The sequence below is a fragment of the Nomascus leucogenys genome, chromosome 5 (genome assembly GCF_006542625.1).
Source record: "Nomascus leucogenys isolate Asia chromosome 5, Asia_NLE_v1, whole genome shotgun sequence".
NCBI lineage: Eukaryota > Metazoa > Chordata > Mammalia > Primates > Hylobatidae > Nomascus > Nomascus leucogenys.
In genome coordinates this window covers 75,642,864-75,663,410 of record NC_044385.1, presented here as the reverse complement: position 1 = coordinate 75,663,410, position 20,547 = coordinate 75,642,864, and the positions used below count along the sequence as shown (strand labels likewise).

Below are 20,547 nucleotides of genomic sequence, written 5' to 3'. Positions count from 1 at the left end.
TTTTGAGTTCCTATTCCAGTGTTTACATGGCCTGCTGTGTTACATTTTCTGTTCTTCAAGACCTATTTTATTTATATATATGTGTGTCTGTATGTGTAGGTACATGTGTGTGCATTTTTTTTTTTTTAATAATCTTTTGGGTTTGTGTGCATGTCATGTAAAAAGCCATATAATGGCTTAAATTTACACCTGTGTCTTTAAGCAGTGGTGCAAGCCCAATGTCACCCAGTATGCTAACCAAAGCTGCACACCTCGTACACTTCTAATAAATTCCACTACTTAAGCTAGCTTGAATAGGTATGTACTCCTGACAAACCAAAGTTTATACTTGACCAAAAAAAAAGGGAATTCAGACTTCTAAAATCACAAAAGTAAATATCCTTTTAAAAGAATTATCACTGAAGTAATACTTTTTTTTTGTTTACAGTTACCTATGTCATAACTCACTTATGTGGAGCAGAAATTCAGTTCAACTCAAGAATAAAATACTGGCTGGGTGTGGTGGCTCGTGCCTGTAATCCCAGCACTTTGGGAAGCTGAGGAGGGAGGACTGCTTGAGACTAGGAGTTCACGACCTGCCTGGGCAACATAGTGAGATCACATCGCTACAAAAAAAAATGTTAAAAATTAGCCAGGTATGGTGGTATGCACCTGTAGTCCTAGCTACTTGAGAGTCTGAGGAGGAAGGATTGCTTGAGATTAGGGTGTCAAGCCTACAGTGAGTTGTGACTATGTGTCACTGCAGTCCACCCAGCGAGACAGTGAGACCCTGCTGTCTCAAAAAAAAAAAAAAAAAAAAAAAAAAAGAAAACAAAAAAACCCCACAAAAAACACCAAAAGCCTGAAGCCTGTGCCCTATTAGACCCAAGATTTCATCCTGGGGTTTGCCATTGATAGTTTGTATAATCTTTTTTTGAAATAGGCTCTCACTCTGTCACCCAAGCTAGAGTGCGGAGGCGTGATCATGGCTCGCTGCAGCCTTGATCTTCCGGACTTAAGTGATACACCTCAGCCTCCCAAGTAGCTGGGACCACAGGCATGTGCCACCAAGCCTGGCTAATTTTTGTTATTTTTTTGTAGAGATAGGGTTTTGCCATGTTGCCCAGGCTAGTCTTGAAATTTTGGGCTCAAGTGATCCTCCCGCCTTAACCTCCCAAAGTGCTGGGATTACAGGTGTGAGCCACCACGCTCAGCCTAATCTTGAGCAGTTTAGCTGGGGCTGAGAATCCCTGGCTTAAGTTATTGAACATTTAGTTTACCAGGCAACCTATGTGACCACTGGGCTGCTAAGAGGGTTTAAAAACTGAAAGTAAAACAAGCAAATAAACTTCTGGGCTGCAGAGGAAATATAAAAGGAATTATTTAAACATAATTCCGGTCAAGAATGAAATGCTTCCTTGGAATTCTTAATGGCAAAGGAAGAAAATCCTAAGCCTAGTAAGACATGTCCCTTCATCTGAAAAGATCTCAGAAAGCTCAACTCAAAAGTTAGGTATAATCTCAAAAAAAGCCTCTGAGTGTCAAGACAGTACAAGAGAGATGGGAGATTAAGGAAATGAAATTCTGATTATATAATTACAAACAGTCCTAAAGAGATGGGAAAACAGTTAAAGAAACCAACTCAATTTTTCTTGGAAGCTCGGATTTTTAAAAGTATACATACAAAAGAAGACAGCTAATTATGAATATGAAACATTGGTATGAAACTGTAAGAAAAGTATCACAAAGCCTAGTAAGAACTGAGGTTTCCAAAAATGCTAATAAAATAACAACAACAACAAAAAACAACTAAAGCTATGCTTAGAACAAGAAAATAATCTATTAGGAGAAAGATAAGGTTAACTGATAACAAAGAGAAGGAAGAGTTTCTCAAAAACAATTCTGCCTTCGTCTTTTCCATCTGTAAGTATGGCTCTCAAGTTGGAAACAAGAGGAAAAAAATAAAAAGAAACTGAAGTCTGTGACAGTTAAAGAGAGGGTGCTAGAACTCAAGTTTATTTAAGCATATAGAAGACTCTACAAATTAAATCTCAAGGTCTGGAAAAAAAACTTCAAATATAGAAAAATTAAAAATAAAACAATACTGCCCTATTTTTTCTTTGACCACTTATACTCAAGTTCTAGCTGCCCTGATTTTTAAAAAGGGAAGGAGGACAGGCTACAGAAAATATAGAAAGGTTAGCTTAACACTGGTCTCTTAAAAACTCTAGAAGAAGGCATCAAGTGTGTGACTTCTAAATATTTTGAATTTAAAAGGCCAACACTAGGTGCTGAGTCAACAAGTAGGTGAGAAAAATCCAAATTAACTGAATTTTCTTTTTTGACAAAGTTTTCAATAAGTCTGAATAATGTCTGGCAATGCCACAGAATGCTACGGCAGTGAACCTTGATTGTTCATGACCACTTTGTAAGTGAGAAGTGCAGGCGGGACAACAGTAGAAGTAAATTCACAGTTGCTTAAACAGTTCTTTCTGAAGCGTAATAAAAAGAATGTCTAGTAGTGAGCCAGCCACAGGGTTTTTATCTTTGGTCATGTCCTGTTCCATATTGTTTTCAGTGACCATAATGAAGATTAGAAAGCTTATTTATTTGTACAAGATGATAAGCTAAAAGGGACAAAAAATATTCCAAAATTCAAAAAGATTCTGATAAGCTGGTATAATGAACTTAAACTAAAAAATGATACTTCACAGCAATAAACCACTCCTGTATTTAAGTTTAAAATATAATATCTAAATATATAGATAACTGTTTGGTAGAGAGTTGTTTGGTGGTAATTTACATGAAAATTTAATTTAGATTTAGACTGAGTGAATTTGTTCTTAAAAACTTACAAAATTTTACACTGTATATTCAAAGGTCAGAATTTCTAGGAAAAAAAACTGTTCTGTGAGCACTGAAATGGCCAATTAAGGAGCTAAAGTGTGAACTTAGCTTTCTCTGAGAGCATTTTAAAGTAATTTTATGGGCCTTTTGAGACCCACTCAAACTGCAATGACATCTCTAATATTTGTAAATCCAAATCATATGAAATAGTGTCTATCTACAACACTCACAGGCATGAAAATAAAAAAATAATTATATATTTAGTATTTTTTGGTCAATTTAATATTGAGCTGAAAGAACAAATGAAATTAGGGTAACAAAGAAGTTTCTGTCTAAAGATACTTTTTTGTTTTTTGAAACTATGTTCTCTACTCTAGAGAACTTTCAGAAACTTCCCTGTAATTAGTACTTGAAGGGTTAGGCCCAGGTATTACCCACTAAAAATAAAGACTACGTGTCAGAGTATCAGATTCACTCTTACGCAATTCTCCTTTATGCCAAAGAATCTTTATGGAAAGTAATGATAAAATGAGAAAGGGAAGGTCAGAAAAATTTAGTCTATTCCCATAAACTTTTAGACACTACTTAAGAGCTGTTACGCATTTTGAAAACTCAACTGATACTGAAAGAAACACTTTGACATTTTTAAATTCTCCAGATAATCTAAGCAGTAAAACAAAAAACAAAACAAAACAAAAACACACTACTTGGTAGATTTCAGTGTATTAAAAAATAAAATACACAAAGACATCTTAAGCTAAACTTTATAAAAACACTTGATTAACTAGGAATATTCAATAACCTATTCAGACTCATGAAATTCTATTCTACATAAAAAACTAAAATATACAACTTTTAAAGCTTTAATGGGAAAAATGTTTTTTGTATATTTCATCTATTCTAATGTCAAGTGATTTATAAAGAAGAAATCTGTAGGAGCAAAAGCATGAATAACAAAGAATTTATATACATACAGAAATGTACTGTCTTCTGGAAAGGAGTTTTCATATGATGTAGAGGGAAATGCATTGGATTTGTTTTCCTGTTCCTTCTGAGTCACAGGCATATGATCTACACAAAAAAATAATGTGAGCAACAAATACACCAAGTTAAAAACCATTTGCTATAAGTACCCAAGTAATATGTTCATTGACTAGAGTCTGCCCATATGGATCCCTAAAATTTGCAAACATATTAAGGTTTCAAGATTGAGGCAAAAGATTAAGTGTCAATATTTTCAAAAATATTAATAAACTAGGATAAAACACTGAGGACAGAAAAGATTTCTACTGTAGAAACTCTAGTTTGGCCTGAACTTGATTTGAAGCTTAACCAATCTTTAAGGTGGACATTGAGTATCCCTACTTCTGCATGCATTTTATAGAGAAATCACATAATTCTTAAAGGCTCTATAAAAGTCAGAAAATGAAAAATTTACGTACCTTTTGTTTTCCTATTGCTCTACAACTATTTTAGGGAGGGGATGAAGTATCTGGGTATCTCTTTTGATCTAGTTGTTCACATTTCTTTTTTTTTGAGACAGAGTCTCATTCACTCTGTCGCCCAGGTTGGAGTGCAGTGGTATGATCTTGGCTCACTGCAACCTCTACTTCCTAGGTTCAAACGATTCTCCTGCCTCAGCCTCTCCAGTAGCTGGGATTACAGGCATGCAAAACCACGCCGGGCTAATTTTTGTATTTTTAGTAGAGACAGGGTCTTATGTTGGCCAGGCTGATCTCGAACTCCTGACCTCAAGTGATCCACGCACCTGGGCCTCCCAAACGGCTGGGATTAAAGGCATGAGCCACCACGCCTGGCCTAGTATATTTATTTTCTAATAAAAAAATTATAACTTACTTTCTCCCTCAAAAGAAGTTTAATAAAAGGATATTGTATTTCAAGGTTGCTCCTTGGCTAACTGAAAAACAAATATCTGTCTTTAATTTTCCAAGTAAAGAAAGGTTTAAAATCTGATAGCTGAGCCAAGCACAAGGTTCATCCCTGTAATCTCGTCACTTTGGAAGGATAAAGTGGGAGGATTACTTGAGGCCAGGAGTTTAAGGCCCCCTATTAGCAACAGAACAAGGCCCTGTCTCTACGACAGAAAAAAAAAAAAAAAAAAAGTTAGCCAGGCGTGGTGGCGCATGCCTGTAGTTCTAGCTATTTAGGAACTGCGGTGGGAGCACTGCTTAAGCCCAGGAACTGTAGGCTGTAGTGAGCTATACTTGCACCACTGCACTCCAGCCTGAGCGACAGAGGAAGCCCCTCTCTCTAAAATAAATGAATAAATAAAAGTCTGATAGTTGAAGAGAGCTATGTAAAAAGAAAATAAAAATTTAGGACCTTCCAAATTTATTATGCCAAAGGGAAAAGTTAAGCCCTGAAAGAGGACTCATGTAACATGATTGTTTTTTCCTTGGTGCATGACCACTGCTTTCTGACTTCTGTGTTGAGATGTTACACATTAACTAGACTCCCTACTTTTTTTTTTTTTTTTAAAGATACAAGATCTTGCTCTGTCACCCAGGCTGGAGTACACTGATGTGATCATAAGCTCACTGTGACCTTGAACTCCTAGGCTCAAATTACCCTTCCACTTCAGCCTCCAGAGTAGCTAGAACTACAGGTGTGCAACTCCACACCTGACTGATTTTCAAAATTGTTTTGTAGAGGTAGAATCTCACTATGTTTCCTGGCTGGTCTTGAACTCCTGGACTCAAGTGATCCTGTCACCTCAGCCTTCCAAGGTTCTGGGATTATAGGCCTGAGACACCACGCCCAGTCAAGACTCCCTATTCTTTATTCAAATCTAGTCTAAATGATATGGAGAAAGAGACCCTTGTGACTGTTACCTGTTTACAACAGAATGCTGGACAACCCACTTAGAGTGTAATCAACAGTAGCCAATAAAATATCTGTATGTTACCCTTTGTACAAAAATGCTGTAATCCTGTTCAACGCCTCTGTTTTGCCTATATAAATAATCCTCATTTCTCCCATACCAGAAGCACTTATCACCATTCTTTGGTGTAGCACTGGTCCTCAGATGGCTACCCTTACGCTTTGCACCTGAATAAACTCTCTTTAAATTAGATTCTGGATGGGGCGCAGTGGCTTACACCTGTAATCTCAGCACTTTGGGAGGCCAAGGCGGGTGGATCACCTGAGGTTAGGAGTTCGAGACCATCCTGGCCAACATGGCGAAACCCTGTCTCCACTAAAAACACAAAAATTAGCCAGGTGTGGTGGCAGGCGCCTATAATCCCAGCTACTCGAGAGGCTGAGGCAGGAGAATTGCTTGAACCCGGGTGGTGGAGGTTGCAGTGAGCAAAGATCGTGCCATTGCACTCTAGCCTGGGGGACAAGAGTGAGACATCGTTTCAAAAAAAAAAAAAAATTAGATTCTGACCCTTTTGATTATTTTTGGTTCACAGCTATAACTGATTAGAAATTAATTTTACAAATAAGAGTTTCTGACTTTTCCTCCAGCTAATTTATTTGCATGAGTTATATAAATCTATATTAACAAATATGAACGAAACAAATGTATATAAGCATAGTTGGAAATAGGATTTACTCAAAAACATGGAGATTTAACATTAGTCATTAGAAAAAAGAGGAAAGGGAAATAAGTTCTCTCAAGAAAACACTATCCAATCCTTCATATGGAGACAGAGCAAATACTGAGAGTTACACAACATCAAGAAAAATAAATGTAATTAGCGGTTTGATGACAGCCTGGGGAGTCTAGCTTGGATCCAGGACAGCTTGTTTTGACCTCAACACAAAGTTCTTTTGTTTCTCTCATTCCCAACCTTCCTTTTAAAATAAATGCTAGCATGAAACTTTTTTTTTTTTTAGACAGGGTCTCACTCTCTTGCCTAGGCTGGAAGGTTGGAGTGCAGTAGTGTGATCCCAGCTCACTGCAGACTTGATTTCCTGGGCTCCAGCGATCCTCCCGCTGCAGCCTCTTGAGTACCTGGGACCACAGGCACACACCACCACAACCAGTTAATTTTTTTTTTTTTTATTATCTGTAGAGATGAGGTCTCATTGTGTTGCCCAGGTTGGTCTCAAACTCCTGGGCTCAAGTGATCCTCCCACCTCAGCCTCCTAAAGTGCTTGGATTACAGGCCTGAGCCACTGCATCCAGCCCACATGAAACTTTATTACCAAAGGTTTTCAATCCTTACATTTGCCAACAATGTCAATTACATAACTCTCCCCAACTGTTTACTTAAAAACACTTCACCACTAGCAAATAAATATACACTTATCTTGATGCATTTGTTACATTTCAGATGGACAAACTACATAAAAATATGAAATTATAATATTTGGCATTTCTATTGGCAAAATTATTTCCTTAAAAGACCCCAAACAAAAACCAACTTACTTTTTATGGAAAAAAAGTTTCTTCAGAAAGAAAAGAAATGTTTAGAATTAGTTGTTACCATTTTTCTTGGTAACAAGTGAGGTTAAAAGCCTCTCTCTTGCAAAACTAAATATAATCCCTTAAGGATTGTCCAGATGAGATATAGTAGGATAAAGATTATTTTGAATTGAAGACATCTGAGAATGAAGAAATACAGGAAGAAGCTTTCTCTGGAGTTCCCTTATCTGTCTAAAAATAGATCCTCCCAAAAAGAAACTCAGTTGTCATAAATCCCCTCCCAGAAGTTTCATCAACCAGGAATGATTTCATCTTATCAGGGAGAGCAGGGGAAGTCAGTACTATACTCAGACAGACACTGTTACAACTCTTCCACTTATTCTCATAGGACCCATTTATCTTTGAAGTCATGTGTTCTTCCAGAAGTGCCTCTCTAACTCCTCCCTTTCACCTATTAGGGTGGTATAATGTGCTCTCAAATCTCACCACTGCTTTGGGCATTCACTTCTTTCTGTGATGCTCCTGTGAGGCAGGAAATTAAAGAAAGAAAAATAAAATTAAAAAGAAAGAGAAATAAGCTTTCCTGTATTAGGATGACTTATCCCAGAGGCAGCAACAGGCACAGCCCAGACCCAGAAAAAGTCTTGTTAATACTATCTAAGAAGCCAGGACACAAAGGAATGTGCTCTGGGACTCTCCCAGCACTCCCTCAACATAGGGAGGAGGAAAACAAATTTTCCTTTCTCATATGGTATGAGTGTATAGATTCCTATTCTCTGTAACTAGTAACTTCAAGTATTCTGTTTTATCTAAGCAGTGGTGGAGTAAAGGTCATGAGCCATCTGAGCAGGCCTGAATTATGGCCACCTGAACACCACAGTGAAGGGCATGGAACAAGCTGTGCGAGGCACTAGAGAAAAACCTAGATAACAGACATCTGGGCTGCATAGCAAACATGTGTAATGCTGAGTTATGAACCTGTCACAATTTGATTAACTGTCTTTGTTCTGCCTCTGTACCCTTACTTTCACGCCACTACACTGCGTGCCACTGTAAGCTTGTTTCAGTCTAGCCCACCCCCTTGTGTATAAAAGCCAAGTGCTGTCTTTGTTCTGGGCCCAGGTTTTGGATGTTAAGTCTGCTGGGTCTGAGTGCACTCAATAAAGATCCTCCTGTATTCACCCCAAGGTCTCTCTGGTCCTCCTAATTCCCGCAACACCTGTGCATATAAAATTAAAAGTTGGCCAGGCGCGGTGGCTCACGCCTGTAATCCCAGCACTTTGGGAGGCCGAGGCAGGCAGTTTGCCTGAGCTCAGGAGTTCATGACCAGTCTGGGCAACATAGTGAAACCCTGTCTCTACTAAAATACAAACAAAAAAATCACCAGGTGTGGCGGCATGCGCCTGTAGTCCCAGCTACTCGGGAAGCTGGGGCAGGAGAATTGCTTGAACCCGGGAGGCAGAGGTTGCAGTGAGCCGAGATACCACCACTGTATTCCAGCCTGGGTGAGAGAGCAAGATTTCGTCTCAAAAAAAAAAAAAAGAAAAAAAATTAACACATTTGTTTATGTCTCTTCTCCTGTTAATCTGTCTTCTGTCTTTTGTTACAGGCCTCATCCCCCAGCCACTGAGATAAAATTTTTCCTCCCCTACAATTCCGAATGTTACTGAAGGATATTGTGAAAGGAAGACTGTTTTCTTCAAGAAACTACTCTTCCAAAGCTATACCGTAGCACTGAAATTGAGGATACTTTTGAATACCAAATGGTTTACTTAAAATAGACTGGTGATGCTAGACTATATTTTCAGAGATTTAAAAGCCTTAAGCCTCCAAATCATAAAAGACAAAAATTATTAAAATTTATTGACAACATCTAACAGCATTAATACAATCCTAGTAAATATTGTACTTCCTTAAAACTTCAGCAAACGTGTGATAGACTAAGATTTATTGAATGGTGATTGATCCTGTTAAAATAACTTCTCAGTTTTTCTTTTTACAGTCTTAGTACATGTAGCATCATAAGAAATACACACTTGGTTTCTGTCCTGGCTCCTGACCTAATTCCTAAAACCCTTCTAATTTCAAGTAACAGGTATGAGAGGAGCACCTTCTGTTATAATATTTGTCTTAGTTCCCTGTTCCTGACATAAGAACTTCTGAGACCCTTGGAATCTCTAGTAGTGATAGGAGTGTCTTTTATATGCTAATGAGATGACTGTTGAGAGGTGAGCTATCCTTGGACAGCTTCAGAATAGGGGCTGGTTGTCAGAAAGACCAAGGCACTTCTGACAAAGGCATGGTTAATGAGTCGGCATTTTCATCCCTACCCTTTCCACCCCCATATCCAGGGAAGAGAAAGAGGCAGATTAAGCAAATCACCAATGGACTGATGACTGAATCATGCCTATGTAATGAGACCTCCACAAAACCCCTGAACAGGGTTCAGAGAGCTTTCAGATTGGTGAATCCATCTACATACTGGGAGGTTGGTACACCCCAAAACTCCACAGGGACAGAAGCTCCTGTTCTCAGGCCCTTCCCAACTTTGCCCTTTGTACCTCTTCATCTGGCTATTCATTTGTATCCTTTATATTATCCTTTATAATAAACTGGTAATAGTAAATACTTCTGTGAGTTCAATAAGCCATTATAGCAAATCATGGAATCTAAGGAGGGGGCTGTGGGAACCTCTAATTTGTAGCGAAGTCAGTCAGAAGTACAGGAGGCCCAGGGATTGTGACCAGTGTCTGAAGTGGGAGCAAGTTGGTAGGAATGAGCCCTTAATCTGTGGGATCTGTGATAACTCTGGGTAGTAGTGTTCGAACTGAATTAAATTTTAGAATACAACATCCATTGGTGTCCACAGAATACTGGAGAATCGCATGGCATGGAAAACCCACATTTGGTGTCAGAAGTTTTGTGAGAAGAGAAACAGTTTTTCTTTAGTACATTATCTTTGATCCTTCTAAGCTGATTTAGAGCTTGGAAGACTGATGGTCTAAAAGCAATCTAGAAATAAAAGATTTACTCACCAACTTATCTATACAAGAATATATCTTTCAAGTATTGTTCTTCACAGAAAGCGGATATATAGTGTTTTAAAGTTAGAATTCTATTTGCCCTCTTTATATGAGAAAGTCTTTTTTTCCCCCAAAGATGATACACATTTGTTAATTCTTTCCCTAGGATGCTTAGTTGGATGTGCATGTACTATCTCTAGATGGGTAGGACTTTTCATTTAACAGAGGAAACTGTGATTTATGTAACCTAGAAATGTGGATGTTAGATTTTATTTTAAATTATCTTTAATTAGCCCAACATATTAAAGCTATCCTGCTTCATGGCAAGAAAATATCAGAGAATACTCTACATTGGGAATAAAGATGTACATACCCTTTATTGATGTTGAACTGTTAATTATAGTTGCTTCATTCACTAGAATCATTGCTTGGATGTATTCTGTTAAAGACAGAAAAACAGCATCACCATTACCTTTATTCATGGTGCCAGCTACTGTGCTAAACAATTTACACATTTTATCTCAATTAATCTTCACTATTCCTCTGAGAGGTTAATAGGACTATCTGCATTAGAGACAAAAGAAACCGAGGCTCAGAGGTTAAGCTATTTATTCCAGGACATTCAGCTAGGAAGTAGTACAACTGGATTAGAATCTAGATTTATCTGACTCATTAAGGATTGAGAAGGAACATTAAAATGAAAAATAGTGCCAATTTTTTTTTTGATAAACACATGATAATCATGTCATAAGAACATCCAGAAAGTATTAAAAATAATCTGGAGAAAAATTTGCTTCAAAACCATATGTCCTGATGGATTGAAGGAGGATTCCATCTTAAAGTCTTACGTGCTACAACGGACAAATAGAAAAAAGAAAAACTTGGATGACTGAACTAACTGCCTATGTAGAACAAAAATTTTGCTTTCAGAAGACTGGTAGAGTAAGTTCTGTTTAAAGCAGACAAAATAAAGTTATATGTACTTTTACACATACATATGAAAAAACTAGTTGTCTCTGAATGTGGAATAATTTTTCCTTGTTATATTTTTCTGTAAGTGCCAAATGTTATATAATGAGCAGATGTTACTTTTGCAACATTCCCCTAAAAAAAAGATAAATGAGGGAAAAAAGTAGCTTGAGATAAAAATTCAGTAGGTATTATTCAAAAGTAATTACATCCATCTACTTTTACAAACAGCAATATTGGAAATAGAATGATACTGTACTGCCAGAGAGAAATATTTAGTATTAAACATATTCAAAGTTTTTATTGCTTCATACCTTTATTGGTGGCAGACCCATCTTTGATCTTTTGTTTCAGTGACTGCAGCACATTTTGTACTTGTTCAAAAATGAAGTCCACTTTTCCATCATCTTCTAGCTCCATCCAGAAAGTTTTTGCGTCGCCTAAAATAAAAATAAGTGACTAGCCTAAGAGCTAATAGAAAAATACTATAATTTATCTAAGAACATGTTATAGAACAATCTACTTGGTTTCTAAATAAGATCAAGCCTCATCTGGTCTATCATTTTCCTTGAGGAAAATATTTTAGTAATGTTTCCTTACAAAGAGCTAGAAACAATATGATCTAAGAATCTCACCCATTTCTGTTAATTTTTAAAATATATATTGAAAACTTTAGTGACACTTTCTTGACTGGAAAACAGAAAGAAGACTTCACTGGAGAGTGGTTGTGGGGTATACGTATAGATTATACATGCACTTTTAAAAAGTCTTAGGGGTATAATCTCCACTGAGTGTGGTTTCAGAATGAGACAACTCAATGGCTGCTGAAATAACTAAATGTCCAACAATACTGCTTTTTAAAAACGTCTTCTATATGTTTAATTGCATGAAGCAAATTAATGTTTAAAGTTGTACAGAGAAAGTTACATAAATGAGTCAACATTTCTGATGCCCAGTAAGCTAATACTTCAAAATTTTCCTAAAGAAACAATCCCTTCAAAATTGAAAATATAAGAAAAACAATTAAAAGTTGTCAAAAGCTAAATCTCACCTCGTGTTTAAAAGTAACAAAAATACCTAAAATGCTAAGCATAATTCATTTATACAATGTTACTATGTATAAGATTATTTAAAATTAACTAATAGGGCCTTTAAGCAAAGGAAAGACATAATAATAATTGCATTTTAGAAAGGTCACTGGAGTAGGCACAGGGAGGATTAATGAGTAGACAGTCCAGATGGCTTACAAAAAATACATTTTCCCTAACATAAATTAAACCCAGAACCTCCAAGTTTGGCAAAGAAGGGAGAATCTGCATAAGGGGCTTAGGTATCAAAGTCTCAATTCCTGCTGGGAAAGTCACCTTTCCCAAAGGGGACTTCTGGCTAATTAGTGCTGCTGCCAACATAGTGGCCTCTGGAGGGGTGTTGTTTTCCTACTAATACTCTGGCCTGACGTATACTACATAAGACTAAGCTTACTTTTAATTCCCCATAGCACAGCTCAAAGAAGATTTCAAGATTTTAAAAAAGAGCAATGTTAGAGGACAAAATGGATGAGAACTGGTGCTTAAAAGGCAGGTAGGGGCATGACATCGAAGGCCCTATGTGCCATGCTAAGCAACTTTTATATGGAAAGCTACCCAAGAGGTATAAGGATCTTATGATGTGATTAGTTATGTTTTCCAGAAAGATCACTCAGGTAGCAGTGGGAGGAGTCACGAATGATCTCCACTTTTTTGCCTCAGGTAATCATATGGACAATAATGCTATTCATTAAGGTATGAATAAAGTAGAGGGACAGGTGGCAAATTCAAGCAGTAAGAGGCTCTCTGAACAAACTGGATGCATAGACTCTAGAGTAAGATCTGGTTCAGAAATACAAATTGGAGTCATTAACGTACAAATACTTGCTGATGCCATAGAGTAGACGTAATTCCATACGGAGAACATACAGAATAAGAAGGGTTTTATGTAGAACATCAACAATACAAGGAAAAGGAACTATAGAGACTGAGGTGGAAGAGAAACCCAGGAAAGTAGTATCTCAGAAGCCAAGGAAAGAAGAAGAGTGGTGATTAACAATCTAGGCTTTGAAGTTCAAGTGTAGTTGGGTTTGAATACTAGTTCTGACCCATTAACTGTGTGACCACATCTATAAAATGGAAATAACAAACTGGGCACAGTATCTCAGGCCTGTAATCCCAGCACTTTAGGAGACCGAGACAGGAGAATCACTTGAGGCCAAGTTCAAGACCAGCCTGGGTAACATAGCAAGACCTCATCTCTACAAAAAAATCAGCCAGGCAAGGTGGTACATGCCTGTAGTCCAAGCTACTCAGGAGGCTGAGGCGAGAGGATTGCTTGAGCCCAGGAGTTCGAGGCTGCAGTGAACAAAAGGAATTCATCTTTCATTGTTGAATTTTAGAGAACAATCAGCTTAATGAGGAAAATATTTTGTGAAGCAGGGCTTTCTCAGGGTGCCTAAAATCATTAGGTTTTTCACTGATAATCAACAAAAACCACTTTTAGGCAAAATTATTTTTCAAAGCACTTCATAGATTAAGTTTCCCTTCACAGATATGAGTCAATATCCCTTACTAGGGATTTATCTTTATTAGAGGTGGACATTGAGATGTACTTTGAAGTATTTTCAAGTATTTTGGAAGTATTTAAAAATAGCTTTTGGTAACATTAAAGTATTCTGGAATCACATAAAATTCTGTCCTGGACTGAGGGAAAAAAAGCTGTGATGCTGAAAGATAACAATCAGGACTCAATGAATTTTTGTTTTTTTTATCATTTAAAATTGTCTTAGAGGCTAGGTGTGGTGCCACCACACCTCATGGGAGGCTGAGGCAGGCAGATCACTTGAGGCCAGGAGTTTGAGACATGCCTGGCCAACACGGTGAAACCCCATCTCTACCAAAAACACAAAAAAGTTAGCTGGGCATGGTGGTACACGCCTGTGGTCCCAGCTACTCGGGAGGCTGAGGCATGAGAATTGCTTGAACCTAGGGGGCGGAGGTTACAGTGGGCTGAGATTGTGCCACTGCATTCCAGCCTGGGTAACAGAGCGAGACTCTTTCAAAAAAAAAAAAAAAAAAAAAAAAAAAAAAAAAAAAAAAAAAAAAAAAAAAAAAAGTCTTAGAAATGCCAATACATGCTACTAAATTATTCTGGTAGGAAATACTTAAAATGAGTTATTTAAAAAGTGAACAGAGTAAATGCTCAATCTTGGAAATGATTTTGAAAAAAAAAGGACACTGGTAATATAATTTAAAAACACAAAGCCAATCAAAGAAAATACTGAATCTGCTTCTACAATAAATGAATGTAACTAAGCAATTCGTATTTATTTGTTTTGGGTTTTAAATGAATATGTTGTTCCTTATGACTTCCTTATTATCTCATATTGCTAGGTTTAATTCTCATTAAAATGGCACTTGTTCCTCATGTCTTCCTTCTTGATCATTTTTCTTTGTCTTCTTCCTATGGAAGCCCTTAACCACAGTAATAAGAAAAGAGGTAACCAAACTTTCTGATAAATGAAACTAATAGATCCAGTTAACAACTTCTGTGCACAAGGAGACTAAATGAGTATCACAGGAAACATCTGGGAAACTTTGGTTTCGACTGTAGACATAGTTACTACAATACAAACAATTTTAGTTTCTTGCTCCTGATCTTCACTTCTTTGTGCATTGTATGCATGCTCAGCATTATAACCTAAAACTAAATATTTCCATATATTTTACTAGAAGATATTTACAAGGAATACTGGAGCAGGTACTTGAATTGAAGATCAATTCAGGATACTAATATTGCTGCTATTTGCCCCCAGAAATGAAGAATACCATCTGATAACTTTATTATCTGTTCAAACTCTCTTTTTTATTTAGCCAGTTATGACTATTCATTCCAAGACTATAAGCATGAGGCAAGAAGCGTAGCAGCCTTGTAATGAAGGACACCAAGTAAATGGTACAGTTATACGATGTCTACCAATCTCACTTTAGACAGTCTTTGTAAACAGACAATGCTCATGAATAATACTGATCTGAATTTATTTGCTAGCCAAGTATTTATTAAATACTTACCAAATACAATAATGACCTCAGTACACAGAAACATATGTATTAAGGGGCTTTAGGGTATTGGTCTAGAGGAACTTATCGAAGGTATCTTTGAACCTGTAATTAGCAAAATGTGGTCTGTGGACCCCTAGGACTCCCCAAATCATTTCAGAGAATACACAAGGACAAACTATTTAAAAAATAATATTAGGACATTTACTGTTTTTATTATATTGACATCAACTGATAGTACAAAGGCACTGGTGAGTAAAACTGCTAGCGTCTTAGCATGAATCAAGGTAGTGGCATCAAACTATCAGTAAGTCATTGTGATCTTCACCACCAATTTCATCCAAGTATACCTTTAATGAAACAACATAAGTTATTACAATCATTTGTACAGCCATTACAGTACAATGGCTGTGTCAAGGAAAAATACTAGTGGGATTTTTCAACCTGTAAACTAAACTATCTTTTCTTTTTTTTTTAAATGAAAACCATTTTTACTTAAAAGAACCACTGATAAAACTATAGTTTTCCAGACTTGGGTGTTTGGCATATGAGCAAAGTGAGCCTATCACCTGAAGGACAAAACTAACAATATTTGTTGCTAATGACAAAATTCAAGCTACAGAACGAAAATGAGAATTTTGAAAACCTTGTATCTGCCATGGCAAACCTGAAAGTTTCTGAAGAGTTAACCACTTTTAAAATGAGATCAGTAGCAATATTAACAAATGTGATTTTAAAGTTATATGATTAAACGTGTCAACATTTGGAAGATCTGCATAATTCACTGAACCAATATTCTATGAGTGGTCAATACATGATGTAAAATCATGGTAAAAGATCTACTCAAAGTGCAAGACAGACCAATGGATTTTAATGTAACAGTGTAAAAATACTCAATGATATGTCAGATTCCACACTGCAACTAACCTTTAAGGAATGACTACCTGTTGAGTTTTGGAGTCAACAAAGAAAAATATCCACAATTAGATGAAAGGCTATTAAAATACTCTTCCTTCTTCAGCTTCTTGTCTATGTGAAGCTTGTCTTTTATTCATTTCAACCAAAGTAATGTATCACAGAAGACTGAATGTAGAAGCAGATATAAGAATCTAATAAGCCAGTTATTAAAGATATTTCTAACAATGTAAGACAATGTTATCCTTCTCACTAATATTTTTGCTTTAGAAAATAGTTTATTTACATTTTCAACATGTTGGATTATTTTCTTAAAAATAAGCCAATTAATATTTTTTGAAACTTCTTAGTTTCAATTTCTATACAGTAAGTATCAACAGATGTTACCCACACAAACAAAAGCTCTTTGGGGTTTTAAATACTCTAAAGAGTATAAAGTCATCCTGAGACCAAAAAAAAATTGAGAACCACTGGCTTAGATCACAGCCTGGTGAAATCAGTACTATGATCTGTTTAACAATTCATACATTACAACTATCTTAAAGGCACCGAAACTATTGTGTATGATACTATAATTATAGATGCATGACATTATGCAGTTGTAAAAACCCACAGAATTTTAAAGAGTAAACAATGAACTTTAATGTACGCAAATTTTAAAAATCATTTAGGACATCAGGGATCTCAGTAAGGAATGCAGACTACGAAGACAATCTAACTGTATTACAAATGTATAAACTACTCCACCAAGGGCTGGGTGGAAAAGGTATTGACCTAAGTAACTTTGGAAATGAGTGGAGTCTGTAAAAATAAAGGCAAAAGTAACTGCACATACTTACTTCCTTACTGTAGTTGATAAAGTATTTTCCTACCTGGGGATGGGTTAAAGTTCTATTTTTATTTATTTATTTTTTGAGATAGTGTTGCTTTGTCACCCAGGCTGCAATACAGTGGCACGATCTCAGCTCACTGCAACATCTGCCTCCTGGGTTCAAGCAATCATCGTGCCTCAGCCTCTGGAATAGCTGGGATTATATATAGGCGTGTGCCACTTTGTATTACTATTTTTTTTTTTTTTAAGTAGAGACAGGATTTTGCCATGTTTACCAGGCTGGTCTAACTCCTGGCCTCGGCCTTTCAAAGTGCTGGGATTATAGGCATAAGCCACGGTGCCCAGTCAAGGGTTAACAATTCTGATACTGCTACATATATATACTGGAATTGAACAATTAAGTAAATGGATGGTGGGTGATGGGAACTAAGTTTTCTACTACTGGAGTGGGAGCATACAGATAACGTGAGGAGACTAAAATGATCCACATGGTAATAGATTAGAGTTGGAAACATCAGCGTAATTTCATGGTTAGCTTAAGGCAGATACAAACAGTTACATATAGAAATATTCATAGCCATGAGTTGTGTATATATTAGTGTGTGTGTATATATATATATACATATATGTATATATATATGTATATATATATATACATATATATATACACACATACGTATATATATATATAAAAATATACATACTTCCTTGCTCTGCCAGCTGAAAGGGCCTATAAACAAGGACACTCCAGTAACAACAAATACACCTATCATTCAGATCTTGGTTTCTAATACCATTTTCCAATAAAAATATTGACAGGTTATTCAAGAAATGGCTCACTCTAAGATGGGCAAGAAATATATAACATGAATCTAGAGCAATCTTCGAGTGCCAAAAGGGAAGTGCTATAAAACAAAGACAAATAAAAAATACCTACACTGATGAGGGTACATCAAAGGGACACAAAAGCCAACCGAGCAGGACATGGTGGTTCACGCTTGTAATCCCAGCACTTTGGGAGACTGAGGCGGGTGGATCACTTGAGGTCAGGAGTTCGAGACCAGCCTGGCCAATATGGTGAAACCCCCATCTCTACTAAAAATACAAAAATTAGCTGGGCATGGTGGCACACACCTGTAATCCCAGCTACTCAGGAGGCTGAGGCAAGAGAATTGCTTGAACCCAGGAGGCAGAGGTTGCAGTGAGCCAAGATTGTGCTGCTGCACACAAACATGGGCAACAGAGTGAGACTCCATCTAAAAAAAAAAAAAAAGAGCCAACTGAAAGAGCTCCCAATAGCCAAACCCGGGACAATTTGAAAAACAAAATAAATAAAGTAGTACTGGCTTGTAACTCAAAGTATAAAATAAATAGCCATGAGTCCATGCTGATATAAATGATTAACTGAATAAATAAATGGGGAAGAAGAGATAGAGATAAATCTCCCCTGCAGAAATATTCCAAATATAATTAATGTAGATATTCCACATTTAAGGAGGGGGAGCATAAATCCCCACCCCTTAACTGTGGGCTGCCTATAGTGATTTATTTCCAAGGAGTATAGCAGGGAATGGGAGAAAAAGAGTAACTTTACAGTGGAGAAATTTGATACCACCACCTACATTAGCCAGCTCAAGCTCCATTGATCAAGTTCAGTATCAACTCTGAGAAATCATGCTGACAGCATGTACCCTTGATATGATGTGATGAAAATGACATTTTAGCTCTGAGATCACACTCCCCAAAACCCATCACTCCAGTCAAATTATGGAAAAACATCAGATGATAATTCCAACAGAGGGGCATCTTACAAAATATTTGGCTACAAAATCCCAAAAAAATAAAAAACAAGAAAAGTCTCAGAAACTATCACAGCTAGGAGGAGCCTAAGCAGACGTGACAAGTAACTGTAATGTGGTGTCCTGGATGGGATCTTAGAATGGAAAAAGACATCAGGTAAAAACTAACATGAATACACTATGGACTTCAGTTAATAATAATGTGCCAATATTGGTTCATTAATTGTAACAAATGTAGCATCCAAATGTAAAATGTTAATCATAGATAAAGCTGAGTACCAGGTTTACTGGAACTGTGCAATCCTCTCCATTTTTCTGTAACACTAAAAGTATTTTGGCCAGGTGCAGTGGCTCACCTATTTTGGCCAGGTCCAAGTGCTGTAATCCTAGCACTTTGGGAGGCCGAGGCAGACAGATCATGAGGTCAGGAATTTGAGACCAGCCTGACCAACATGGTGAAACTCCATCTCTACTAAAAATACAAAAAATTAGCTGGGCATGGTGGCACACACCTGTAATCCCAGCTACTCAGGAGGCTGAGGCAGAAGAATCGCTTGATCCTGGGAGACAGAGGTTGCAGTGAGCCAAGATTGTGCTACTGCACTACAGCCTGGGCGACAGAGCGAGACTCCATCACAAAAAAAAAAAGAAAAAAAAAAAAGGTTTTCAAAAAAGTGAATTTTATCACAATTAATGATAAAGACAGTCAAAATTGGTGGCTATATGAGAATAAACCCTTAATTCCCTCTAATTCAGAAAAGTTCCTTGCAATGCAAAACCTTGACAATTCCACATCAGCTTACATTATCTACATACTTTCAGATATAAAGTGTAACAGTGTGTTCTTCAACCTACCATTTTTTTCTCCCATCTTTTGATGTCGCTTATAAATATAAAATGCTTCAAAATTAGGTTTATCAAATCACTTTGATTGCAGAATATCACTGGAATCCAACTGTGGTCTCTATAAAATTTGCAGTCCTCAGACAAAATACATCATTATACCATTCTAAACCTGATATCCTTTGATACTTGAATTTTCAAATAGAAATTGTGGCTGAAGAAACTTTCAGAAATGAGTGACAGTCCAACCAAAAGACAAGTCCATGAATCTTCATCACGCAAATATTTGTAGTGGTATCACATCATTAACATTATTTTTTTAAAAATAAAAACCAACTCCATCTTTTGGTCCACAAATGGATGAAACATTCTGTAAGGAAAACAATAAAGAATAGTGCATATTTGTAAAAGACTATATATATATATATATATATATATATAAGGAAATAAGATATTGTTATAACAGCTTGATCTTCTAAAACAGCATGAACCATTACAAAAAATATAAGTTATCTGGAAAAAATATGTAAAGTATCAAAATTAGAAATATTAGAGAAGGCTCACCCAATCCTATCACCCATATTTAATATATTTGTATTTACATTACTATCTCCATTTTATAAGTCTTTTATAAAACTTTTAAAAAGGGGATAATACTAACTACCTCACAGGTTGTTCTGAGGACAAGACTTAATTACATATAATGTGCCTGACATATGAAAGATTCAAGGAATACTACCAATTATTGTTATTCTTTCAGAATGTAGTTTTAAAACAAAAATTTGGATTGTAGTATATTTAATTTTTTATAATCTTTCATTAAAAACATTTCCTGCATTTTCCTCCATCACTAATATTT

At 36.5% G+C, this 20,547-nt stretch overlaps 1 protein-coding gene across 9 annotated transcripts in view; it reads right to left on the bottom strand.

Annotated features, from left to right (window-relative positions):
* The window catches only part of LOC100593118 (SET domain bifurcated histone lysine methyltransferase 2), an 86,905-nt gene that overhangs the window by 59,616 nt on the left and 6,742 nt on the right, over nt 1–20,547 (bottom strand). For 6 of the 9 annotated variants that reach the window (XR_004030169.1, XR_004030168.1, XM_030813408.1 and 3 more), the window contains exons 2-5: nt 19,701–20,058; nt 11,526–11,651; nt 10,616–10,681; nt 3,801–3,897 (exon numbers count right to left, since the gene is read on the bottom strand). Coding sequence is in view for 6 of the 9 variants with exons in the window: in XM_030813408.1 (XP_030669268.1) it covers nt 3,801–3,897; nt 10,616–10,681; nt 11,526–11,651; nt 19,701–19,716 (305 nt within the window). In the remaining 3 variants the exon portion in view is untranslated. Of the gene's footprint in view, nt 1–3,800; nt 3,898–7,705; nt 7,742–10,615; nt 10,682–11,525; nt 11,652–16,226; nt 16,453–19,700; nt 20,059–20,547 lie in introns of those variants that run through there. The other 3 variants (XM_003270089.3, XM_030813403.1, XM_030813404.1) reach the window with 3 other exon arrangements.